Source organism: Moschus berezovskii, chromosome 15 (genome assembly GCF_049115385.1).
Source record: "Moschus berezovskii isolate FMDL1 chromosome 15, NW_MosBer_1.0, whole genome shotgun sequence".
NCBI classification, from domain to species: domain Eukaryota; kingdom Metazoa; phylum Chordata; class Mammalia; order Artiodactyla; family Moschidae; genus Moschus; species Moschus berezovskii.
The window spans coordinates 48,085,152-48,097,892 of NC_142474.1; the positions used below are offsets into that span (position 1 = coordinate 48,085,152).

The window sequence follows — 12,741 nt, forward strand, 5'->3', positions numbered from 1 at the left end:
TTCTCCTTTGCAAAATTATAAACATCTTCTTGAAATACAAGTGAACTTCTAAACTTTTTAGTGATTTTGCCTAATTACTTGCTACTGAATTATAACGGAGCAGAAAACACAGTATTAACTTTAAAAACAAAAGTAAAACCCTTAGGAATTGCAGTGCTGAGGTGGCAAGTATAAAACTGACTGCAGTCCATCCCTCCTGATTACAACTAAAAACTCTGAACCCAAAACATCTGTTTTTGTTTTGAGCACTTTGAAAACAAATAAAGCAGGTAGACTGTGGAAGAGAGTCAGCCTCAGTAAGGGAAAGTTTAACTTTTATTTCCCTTTAGCTTTGCCCTATGGGGGACTTCCCTAGTGGCTCAGATGGTAAAGCATCTGCCTGCAATGAGGGAGACCTAGGTTCCATCCCTGGGTTGGGAAGACCTCCTGGAAAAGGAAATGGCAACCCACTCCAGTACTCTTCCCTGGAAAATTCCATGGACAGAGGAGCCTGGTAGGCTACAGTCCATGGGGTTGCAAAGAGCCGGACATGACTGAGTGACTTCACTTTCTTTCACTTTGCCCTATGGGTGGGCTCATTCACAGAGTAGTATGGAACAATGTGTGTCTAAATTCCAACAGAAGCCCTGACTTTCTGGTGAAAAGAACCAGGAAGAAAACTCCCCTGTGTGTTGTAGAGTGTGCAAGGAATCCAGGAAGGGAGAAAGCTGGACAAGGAAATACTCCCATTTTTGTGAAGAAATCAAAACCAATCTAAGAATAACCCCTAAGCTGTGCACATGAAGCCCAGACTCCAACCAGCAAAGTTTCAAGAAGTGAACTAAGATTAGAATCACTTCCCAGGGGGTTTGGTGATAATGAATCTGCCTGCCAAGCAGGAGACTCAGGTTCGATCCCTGGTCAGGAAGATCCCCTAGAGGAGGAAATAGCAACTCATTCCAGTATTCTTGCCTGGGAAATCCCATAGACAGAGGAGCCTGGTGGGTTACTGTCCATGCAGTTGCAAAAGTCTGACACAACTTAACAGCAAACAATAACAAAGATTTGAATACACAAGCTTCAGCCCATCCCACAAGTAGCAGAAGCACAGAACATGCCCAAACCAATGTACAGAAGGCATAGAGAGTGGAGCTGAGACCTGCACTATCCACACAAGTTGCAGTTAAGATCCCGTAACTGCACAAGACAGGGCAAACCCAAACCAACATAGCAAAGCTTAGAGAATTGAAGTGAGATTTAAACCATAATTTATAGAAAATGAGATAAAACTTATGGTATAAACATAAACTAGTTGGTTACTTGCTTACTATAAACATTACTGTTTTTCAGAATATTATAACAGGACCTGGAGTCAATACAACATAGCATTCATAACATCCAGAATGCAATTTTATATTATTCAACATAAAAGAACTGAAAAAAAAAGGGCATTTATTTCTCAAAGGGAAAGATAATAGAAGGCAGCCCTGAATGACCAAGAAGTTAGAACTATCAGACTTTAAAGCAACTATTGCAACTATGCTTCATAAGGTAAAGGAAAACACACCTGAAATGAATGAAAACATGAATTCTTAGCAAAGAAATAGAAACTATAAAGAAGAAAACAATGAAAATTTTAGAACTGAAATATATTTTACAAAAACCAACCACTAGATAGGCTCAATAGCAGAATGGAGATGACAGGGAAAATAGCCAGTGAACTTGAAGACAGATCAATAGGAATTATAAAATCTGGGCAACCAAGAGAAAGAAAATTGAAAAAAAAATATATAAATGGAGCCCTAGAGACCTGTATGAAAATGTTGACTGAAATGTCTAATAGATGTGTAATGGGGATGCCAGAAAGACTGAAAAAGACTGAGGCTTAAAAAAGTATTTGAAGAAATAACGTCCCAAACTGCTAAAATCTGATTAAAGACATACATTTTACAAATTTCAGAACTCAACAAATCCCAAACAGGAAAAATTCAAAGACAGTAATGCTTGGACATAGCACATCCAAACAACTCAAAGTGAAAAGGAAAGAAAAAAGTCTTGAAAGCATCTAGAAAACAACAACAGCAACAAAAACAAAATCACAGTACATACACGGGGAATAGATACGTGAGTTCAGTGACTACAGATTTCTTACCATATGCATACAACATCAATGAAATCACATCGTTAAGGTACTAAAAGACCTTCGACCAAAATACCTTTCAGGATTAAAGGCAAAATAAAGACTTTCTTGAATGAAGGAAAACTAGTAGAATTCATCAGCAGATCTGTGCTAAAGGAAATATTCAAGGAAGTTTTTCAAACTGAGGAAATGTTAAGAAGGAAGCATATCTTCAGAAATGAAGAAAGAACAGGAAGAATACATAGTTGAGTAAAAATAGAAGTCAACTTTTTTCTGCTTAAGTTCTTTAAAATACATAAAACAGATTTAAAGTGAAAGTTATAATATTATCTGTTGGAGTTTTCAATATATGCAAATATAATACATTTGACAACTACACAAAAAGAAGTGGAGGTTTAGGGGCTTACATAATTGCAAGATTTCTATATTTTATGTAAAATGTCACAAAGTTACTTAAACTGTGAATGGTCAGATATATGCATATTGTAATCCCTAGAGCAACCAGTAAAAAAGCAATGCAAAGAGATATAAGCAGAGAACCACTAGGTAAAACAGAATACTAAAGAGCATTCAAATACCACCCTCACAAAGTAGACAAAGAATTAAAAAACAAAGGGAATAAATGGAAAACAAATAATAAAAGTGTGGCTTAAATCATCTCATCAATTCAAAAAATGTTAATAGTCTATATATTTTCTCTTAAAAGGCAGAGAGCCATAGAATGGGTGAAAAAGCAAGATCCCAGTACATACTGTCCACAGGTCTATAGGAAAGACACATTAAATACAAAGACACGGATATGTTGATAATAAACAGAAGATGATATACCATGTAAACAGTAAGCATAAGAAGGCTGAAGTGGTCTACAGGAAAGACACATTAAATACAAAGACACGGATATGTTGATAATAAACAGAAGATGATATACCATGTAAACAGTAAGCATAAGAAGGCTGAAGTGGCTACTTAGATAAGATACCTCAAGGAAGAAAAGAATATTTTAAAATGATAAAAGATACATGTATAACAATTTAAAATTTGTACACACATAATAACAAAGCAAAATTGGACTGAGTTAAATGGAGAAGTGGACAATCTCACAATCAGAGTAAGAGATTTCAGTGCCCCTCTTGCAACATTTGATAGGACTAGACAAAACGTCAGCAAGACACAGGTGATCTGAACACCACTACCAACTTCTGGGTCTAGTTAATGTTTATGTAGCATCACGTCCAGTAACAGCAGAATACACATTCTTTTCACATGTAAAATAGTAAAGAACAGAAATTAACAAAATATTTTTAGAAAATAATAAAGGAAAACAAAATTTTAAAACTGAGTCACACTGATCAAGATAAAAAGAGAAAATCACCAATATAAAGGATGAAAAGGGGGTTGTGGGAATGGAGATTATGGAGTTAAACATCAAACAGAATACTGGTGGTATAATCAAAGCAATTTTTCTCCAAATAATCATGACTCTGCCTAATAAAGTCTTTTACCTGCTGCGTGCTAAGTCGCTTCAGTTGTGTCCAACTCTCTGAGACTCCATGGACTGTAGCCCGCGAGGCTCCTTTGTCCATGGGATTTTCCAGGCAAGAATACTGGAGTGGGTTGCCATTTCCTCCTCCAGGGGAGCTTCCCAACCATCAGCTGGCAGATTCTTTACCACTAGTGCCACCTAGGGAGTCCAAACCTATCTAAAATTCTAAAACTGCTCTTAAAAATATCTTCTTTAATTAATTAAATCATCCACACTTGATACTATGGCTGTATTTCCCACACATGTCTAATACAGTGAGTCACCTGGGATGCTGGCTATGAACACAGATTTTCAGGAATTCTGTCAGATCTCCAGAAGGAGAATCTCTCTGGAACCTCAAGGGATTCTTATTATCAGGCAAGTATGGAAAACATTGTTCTGGGGATCTTTTGACATTAGCACCTGTTTAAGAAGGATAATTACTCCTTTAGGGATTTCTTTGGGGAGTCTCAGCCCTAGAACATTTCTGGATGTTGTTCATTTCTGTAACAGCTTTTGATGTAGATAATATTTTAATAGATGGATACACTGAGTCCAAGGTGCCGTGGTGACTCTTTGTGACCCCATGAACTGTAGCCCACCAGGCTCCTCTGTCCATGGAATTCTCCAGGCAAGAATACTGGAGTGGGTTGCCATTTCCTTCTCCAGGGAATCTTCCCAACCCAGGGATTGAACCTGGGTCTCCTGCATTGCAGGTGGATTATTTACCATCTGAACCACCAGGGAAGTCCAAGGTGCCTTGAATAATATCAAAACTACCCGGAAGGGTTACATTTGATAGACACTCTTATTAAGATTTATCCTCTTCAAAAGAAGTTAGTTTTTACTCTAGATGGTGCTAGTGATAAAGAACCCGCCTGCTAATGCAGGAGACATAAGAGACGTGGGTTCAATCCCTGGGTCGGGAAGATCCCCTGGAGGAGGGCATGGCAACCCATTCTAGTGTTCTTGCCGGGAGAATCCCATGGACAGAGGAGCCTGGCGGGCTACAGTCCATAGGGTGGCAAGCAGTTGGACACGACTGAAGTGACTTAGTGCACACACTCACTGGGCTACAGTAAAGGGGACCTGGAGCTGGAAAGGCTCGTGTAGTGTTATGTGGGAGGAAACCTGGTTTCAAATCAAGTGTGATTACTGCCTACAGAACTTCTGGGTAAGTACCTTTTCACCTGTTTCCTCCTCTGTGAGATGGGGATATTGACCATCTTATACCATTGTTGGGAGGACAAAGGAAGACAAAGGCAAGGAAGAAACTAGTAAATTATTAACTTTGTTTTTTCCTTTGTAATCTCTTTTCCTCTAGGATTTATCTGTAATCACTCACCTGTAAGTTTATTGTTTCTCAAGATTTTCTAATGACTTGCATATTACAATTCAGCTTTTGTGAGAGTAGTGCATAATTAAAGAAAAAATAAAAAGAAAACTGTTTAATTCCATATTTCCATTTTTCCTTCACTTTCATCTCTGTTGGTAGAAATTAGCAACCCTATAACTTATGGCTGAAAATGATTATAAACAATAACTTGGAAAAATATAGTAATGAGGTAACAGAAAACTATTTTAAAAATAGAGTCAAACTCGCCCAAAACTGAAGAACACTGCTAAGGGCAATATACAAACAACTTTTTTTAACATTACTAAAAACCACTTAAAAAGCCAACATTTCAATCTAGTCTTTTAGATGGCTCCCTAATATCAACAAATTATTAAGTAGTTAAGTGGCATTTATTCTGAATATCAAAATGCTTCCAGGATCATGTTTCATTTGTAAGCATGCCTGTGAAAACCAGTTTTATAAAAACAGACTTTATTCTTTATACTGAAAAGAAGCCTACCGCATTCAGAATATATGGCCATGAAAAGCTCATTTTACTATATGTCAATGACTACAATATGAAAAGTAATTAAGAAACATTTATATTACAAGAAGCCTCATTTAGCTGTGTAGTTTGGTCCTTCTGGTCTTAAAGCTTGTTTGAAAACTCTGGAAATTAAAGAAGTAGAATACACTTCTATTTAGAAGAAAACTTGTAAGTAATAATTTAATGTCATACATGTACTAAAATTCACCATAAAAACTGAGTAGGGAAGCTGAAATCAACAAATACCTTGCCTGTGTAATCTGGGGCTTTTCCCTGAACTTTCAGGCCTCAGTTTCCTCCTCTGTAAAATGTGGGTAAGGTCACTCTGTCCTCCCCAGGGCTGGGGTGAAGACTAGTTGTGAATGCTGGTAGCCAGCTTGCAGCATGCATGCTGTGTAAGTGCTGGGCCAGCAAGCGTAGCATCAAACAGTACAGAACTTACGGGGCACTGTCACACCATAGTGCTGTGTGTCACTCATCAGCAGCTTTCGTTTCAGTTCATTCAAACCTACTCCAACAGGACCTGAAAGACAGGATAATAGAAATTCATCCCTCAACAAAGCACCATAGAAAGATTCCTACAACTGACCTGAATCCATGAGACAGACTGAAAATGTGTATCCAACTTCATATGCATCCCAAAGAGATTATCTCTAGTCAAGTCGTACATAAGAAAAAACTAGGGAGTTACCTATACATAAGAAAAAGCTAGGAGTTATCTGGTGGTTTTTCTACTTCTAATTTTTTAATTATTTTTTGTATTTCGCTTTTCTACTTTTCAAATTTAAATTCCCACCTTGCCATTAAAAAGATTAGAAATCTTTGTTTTCAGTGAAACATACTCAAGAGTATTTGAGTATATTAACAGGTAACAGTATCCAGAAGAGCTTAAAAAATAGGTTCACCTTTAAAAAAGTGGAATTACACAGTCTGGATAGGGATCCCTTCAATTTTAAATATTTTTTTATCTTAGTAAAAGAAAATCTTTGAACCTTGATTTTAGGTGCAAACCTAGTTATCCATTTTAAATTTGTACAACTGTCAGCACCATGTCAAGACCCTCTGCAACCCTGTATATTCTCAGTTGGTCCTTAAGTCTTTGAAAACTTGCATAGACCTTGCGCTGTGCTGTGTGCTTAGTGGCTCAGTGGTGTCTGACTCTTTGCGACCCCATGGCCTATAGCCCACCAAGTGGAGTGGGTTGCCATGCCCTCCTCCAGGGGATCTTCCCAACCCAGGGACCGTACCCAGGTCTCCCGCATTGCAGGCGAGTCTTTACCGTCTGAGCCAGTAGGGAAGCATAGACCTCACATATTCAAATCAGTGGGCACCAACTGAATAGTCTCGAGTAAACAAGGCATATATGTAAAAGCTGAAGAGTAAGGGATGGTGCGTGAAGTCGGCCTGCAGAGAAAATAACTAGGTTGGGAGAGTGACACGAAGTGATTAGGAGACAGGAGCCAGAAAACAAAGAGCAGTCTCAAACACAGGTCTGAAATCGAAAGTCAGAAGGACACAAGCCCTGGACAGCTAGCTGCCCACAGCGCTGCCATCAGGGTCTGTTTAGTGACCTCCACTCTTCCCTTCAGCTGAAGCCCCAGGTGGCTTCCCCAGTGGCTCTGTGGGTAAAGAATTGGCCTGCAGTGCAGAAGCCTCAGGTAGTTCTGATGCATCCTTCAGAGCTCTGCTCAAACAACCCTTTCTCAGGAGTGTCTCTCCTGCCCCTGTGTCTCATCCTTAAGTTATCAGAGTATCCTGACATCTCCCTCATAATACTTAAAAATCATAACAAACAACTGGAGGATGCATTGCTTAATGGCCTCGCATCTGCCTACAATGTGGGAGACCCGGGTTTGACCCCTGGGTCAGGAAGCTCCCCTGGAGAAGGAAATAGCAATCCGCTCCAGTATTCTTGCCCGGAAAATCCCATGGACTGAGGATCCTGGTACACTATAGTCTATGGGGTCGCAAAGAGTTGGACATGACTGAGCAGCTTCACTTTCTTTCCTACCACCAAACAGAGGCACCGTGAGAGCAGAAATCATATTCTGTTGTTTCCCTTCCCCATAAGGTCAGCCCTCTAGATTGACGCTGATGAACCTATCTTCTAGGGCTCCCATCACCGCATCAGGCTCAGGAGACCTCAGCGACATGGAGAACAGGATGCCCACACATGCATGACTCAGAGTCCTCCCCGCAAACACACACATCTAGATCTGACCACACCCCCCACAGACAGCCTTCTCTCCAGTGCACACCCGACGCCTTCTCTTAGGAACTTCTCTTCCTGCATATTCACCGCTCTTGCTTTCTGTTTCAAGCTCCTTCCCAACAATACTCAAAAAGTTAATATTGTCACATACCTTAAAACAATAAGAATGACCAGGAAGACTCAAAAACACCTCCCCCTAACCTCAGATTCTCCTCCAAGTCACTGCACACTCCTGTCCCAGCATCTCTAGGCTTTAGTCCCTTCTCACCAGCATCACCCATTCTTCCTCTACCGAGAAGACAGTCAAATATGAATCCTTTGACAGGTCTGCACAGGTTGCATGTTGGGAGCCACGTGTTTCTCCATAACCTTCATCCTCACTTCTCCGCACACTCCAGCTACATGAGACCCCCCACGTCCTGGAATGTAGCCAATTCTCCTTTGTGCTGCTGGGTCCTCATCACATGCCTCTCACTTTTGTAGAAACAGTCCTGTCCTTTCCTGGCCTGCTAAGTCACGCCTGTTGTTCGGGATTCATCTTTGCTGTGGGATTTTCCCCTAACACTTTAAATGTGGGTCAAATGCCATTTTCTTGTGCTCCCTGTACTTGGGCATCAATAGATCACACTCTGGCCACTCAGTTGTCTACTTGTCTTTATCCTCTAACAGACTCAGTGATGTCATCTGTTTGTTCACCAATTGCTTCCTTTGCAAAATGTAGGCACTCATTAGTTTATTTATTTCAGTTACATTCAGTAATTACTGAGCACCTAATGGCTCAGATGGTCAAGAATTTGCCTATAATGTGGGAGACCCAGGTTCAATCCCTGGGTCAGGAAGATCCCCTGGAGAAGGGTGTGGCAACCCACTCCAGTATTCTTGCCTGGAGAATTCCATGGACAGTGGAACCTGGTAGGCTGCAGTCCATGGGGTTGCGAAAAGTTGGACACGACTGAGCAACTAACCCTTCACTTCACTACAGTCATTATGCTGTGACAGAAGTAAAACTATTTACCAATGAACCCAAGGCGTGGGAGTTAAAGGAAGAAGTGTTTATACCTAGAATGTCTGGATAGGCTGGTTAGATAACATGCTCAAAGTCATAACAGAGGTTGGTGGAGCTCACATTTGAGCTTGGCTCCTGAATCTTAAGACAAGCAGAAGGGAGGGTGATGGATTTGCCTCTGCAACAGTGAATTTAAGGGACAGAAATCTGTCCCCCTAAGTTCAGGAAAGGAGAACAGTGTGATAAGGAGGTGCAGGGTGGGGGTCTCCCTGTGAGTGAAGCAGAGGGGAGAAAAAATGATGAGCACTGATCGGTTGTCTCCAAAACCCAGGCACCATGCAGGGACTGATGGGTTTTATCTCCTCTGAAGGGACCAACAACATTTTGAGTAAGTGCTCAAACTTCCTCCTTTAAATAAAAACAGAAAACAAGAAAAGGGGTTTTACGATGCTTTGTGGATGATGCAAACCTGACTGTATATGCTCCCAAAAAATGAAAAAGAAGCAAAGAAAACACTAAAACTTAACTAGTGGGTGGGCCCTGGCCTGCCTGCTGCCCACCAAGGCACCAAGAACTAAAGGGGGACATGAATTCACTGCTCCTTCAGCAGGTCTAAGTTCTGGAGTACTTCCCAGAGTGTGAGCTAATTTGCTGAGTGAAAGTCTAGCATTTTTTCTTTTTTTTCTTTCTTCTTCTACCCATGCCAAAAAACCACAGTGATTTATTTTAACTCTGGAGGAAAAAACTAGGTATGTTTGAATTAGTGGGGGGAAAGTACGCTGCTTTTTAACGTGATACCCTTAAATTTGGACTACTTTCAATTCCAGCCCTAACTCTTACTAGGGACCTTGCTTTATTGCACACACACAGACCATGCCAAGAATGTGCAGTGGCAAATAATTTTAAAAATTTCCCCTAGATTAGGTTATTTGAAGACATTATCTTCACGGTGGGATACTGTGTGCGATACTCTCACAAAATAACCAAAATAGGGACGTAATTTTAATCATTCTTATACAAAATTGCCTGGCAGACCAATAAACAGCATTCTCCCTGCCAGGTCCTTGAATCAATTCTGTTATCCATACTAGTGAAGTTGTGGGTGTTGTGGGTGTTTTCCTCTTTTAGATCCTAACCTTAAGATTACATCTTATATCTACACTCCTGTCCTGTTCTCTGCCATAGGGCATGTGCTCAGTCGCATCCAACTCTTTGCAACCCTTGGACTGCAGCCCACTGGGCTCCTCTGTCCATGGGATGCTCCAGGCAGGAATACTGGAGTGGGCTGTCATTTCCTTCTCCAGGGATCGAAGGGCATACACTCACATTTTTAGCTGACTGGTTTGTATTTAGATTGCTTACACCACAGTTGGCTTAGAGATGCACACAGAGTTAGGTTCATTCATACGCCTATAACGAGACACATTCATCTGCTTTTCAGTGTATAAATTTTTTACCACAGTTGGTGAAATGCACTGACACATGTGTATACAAATAAGTTACTCTAGAGTTTGTGTCCAGCTGTGGTTGTCCAGGGCTTCTCTTGTGGCTCAGCTGGTAAAGAATCCGCCTGCAATGTGGGAGACCTGGGTTTGATCCCTGGGTTGGGAAGATCTCCTGGAGAAGGGAATGGCTACCCACTCCAGTATTCTGGCCTGGAGAATTTCACAGACTGTATAGCCCATGGGGTTGCAAAGAGTCGGACACGACTGAGCAAGTAGTTGTTCATGCTAAAGAGAAGCAGAGAAGACAGTCTAAATAGCACGTATTTAAATCACAGACAGCAGGCTTTGGAAAGGCAAAGATGATGACGATACAGTGAGGTCAGGCTTGTGTCACGTGGTTCACATACACCATGACTAGTCTTCAAAACATCCCTGCAAGAAAGGCATCATTATCCTCGCTTTATAGATGAGAAAACCGAGATGATGAAAGGGCAAGTAATTTTCCCAAGATCACACATCTGGAGTGTGGCTTAGCTGGTATTCAGAAGCCTGTGTGTCTGCTCAAGAGCCCACATTCTTTCCACTCAATCCATCATCTTATCGAAAGAATGCTGACAGGACACAGGCTCAGGTAACGAGGTGCTCAGCTGTTTGTAGCTGTGACCCATAACTTCACAGAGTCTTTCACCCTATTCCAAGTTGCCTTGCACTTTAAACAGTGATGAAAAGTTATACTTGTGGAATACAAGACTCAGGCTACAAAAAACAGCAGAAGTCAAATCTGGTGAACTCAAAACTTACTCTATGCAGAACTTCTGAGAACTCTAAACTAAACTTAATGAACATGACAAGCATACCAGGTCTGGACAGCATACACAGGGCATGTCTATTCAGATTCTTGATTCAGGACTAAGGAAAATCAAACGGACTGATGATATCAAAGGAGAAGCCAAAAAAGCACATTAAAAAATCATTTTGGAGTTCACTAATTTGGAATGCATGCGGTAAATGTTATTCATACAGTGGATGGGCTTGCTAGCTTTAAAAACAAAGGAATGACTCTACTCAAAGCAGAAACGTAAATAAGTATCTGTTGTTTTTTTAATCTCATAAGAATTTAGAAAATCATTTTGCATGCAAATTCTAGAAAGAATAAAGCCATGAGTCATCTGCATTAATTGAAATTCTTGTAAAAAATACATCAAGTGGAGAAGTAAGATAATTAGAAAGGTATATATTTTTCTTTTTTGGCTGCAGATTATGATTTTATTATGTATTTTCACCCAGAATACCACCGCAATGATAATATGTCTTGTGTTCTTCAGCAAGGCATATTACTTTAAATACTTGAATGCATTTAATTAGTAACTCCTTTCTGAGAGTAGGCAAATGTGTTATGTGTGGTTTTATATAAAGGCTCATTCATTTCAGCCACAGAAATACAGCCCATTTGGGGGTTAATAAAATGATGCTAGTAAAATTTCTATTTAAAGCTTTCCATTTAGGAAAATATGCCCATTAACTAATGTAAAAATGTCTTTATTTTTATCTTATAAAGAAAGATTTTGGAGGGTGGGGTCGAGATGGTGGAGGAGGAAGACCGAGCTCACCTCCCACTATGAGCGCACCAACATTAAAAAATATTTACAAGCAGCTATCAATGAAAACAACCTGAAGACGGGCAGAAAAGATCTTACACAACTAAAGATATAACAAGTCCACAACAAGATGGGCTGGAAGGGTGGAGACAAGGTATAGCCAAGACCCACTCCCCCAGGCAGGTGACCCACAAACAGGAAGAAATTTACAATTGCAGAGGTTCTCCCCAAAGAGCAACTCATCTGGGTCCCACATCTGGCTCCCTAGCCTGGGAGTCCTACATAAGAAGATGAGCCCCCAAATCTTCTGGCTTTAAAGGTCAGAGGGGCTTACTTTCAGGAGAGCCAGAGAGCTGTGGGGAATAGAGACCCAACTCTTAAAGGACAACTACAGAACCCTACACACTCTGAATCCCAGCATGCGGTAGAAATTTGAAGTCTTTCCCATTCTATTGTTTTCCTCTATTTCTTTGCATTGTTCATTGAAGAAGGCCTTCTTATCTCTCCTTACTCTTCCCTGGAACTCTGCATTCAGTTGTGTGTATCTTTCCCTTTCTCCCTTGCTTTTTACTCCTCTTCTTTCCTCAGCTATCTGTAAAGCCTCCTCAGACCACCACTTTACCTTCTTTGCATTTCTTTTCCTCAGGGATGGTTTTGGTCACTGTCTCCTGTACAGGGTTACAAACCTCTATCCATAGGTCTTCAGGCACTTTGTCTACCGGATCTAATCCCTGAATGTATTTGTCACTTCCACTGTTTAAAATCGTAAGGGATTTGATTTAGGTCTTAGCTGAATGGCCTAGTGATTTTCCCCTACTTTCTAAAATTTAAGCCTGAATTTTGCAATAAGGATCTGATGATCTGAGCCACAGTCCGCTCCAGGTCTTGTTTTTGCTGACTATATAGAGCTTCTCCATCTTGGGCTGTAAAGAATATAATCAATCTGATTTCAGTAT

The 12,741-nt window shown here is 40.5% G+C and overlaps 1 protein-coding gene across 1 annotated transcript in view; it reads right to left on the reverse strand.

The window, feature by feature from the left end:
- The window catches only part of MPP7 (MAGUK p55 scaffold protein 7), a 231,850-nt gene that overhangs the window by 12,249 nt on the left and 206,860 nt on the right, over positions 1–12,741 (reverse strand). Inside the window, exon 13 of the mRNA XM_055430192.2 lies at positions 5,967–6,047. Within this exon, the coding sequence (XP_055286167.2) occupies positions 5,967–6,047 (81 nt within the window). The remainder of the gene's footprint in view (positions 1–5,966; positions 6,048–12,741) is intronic.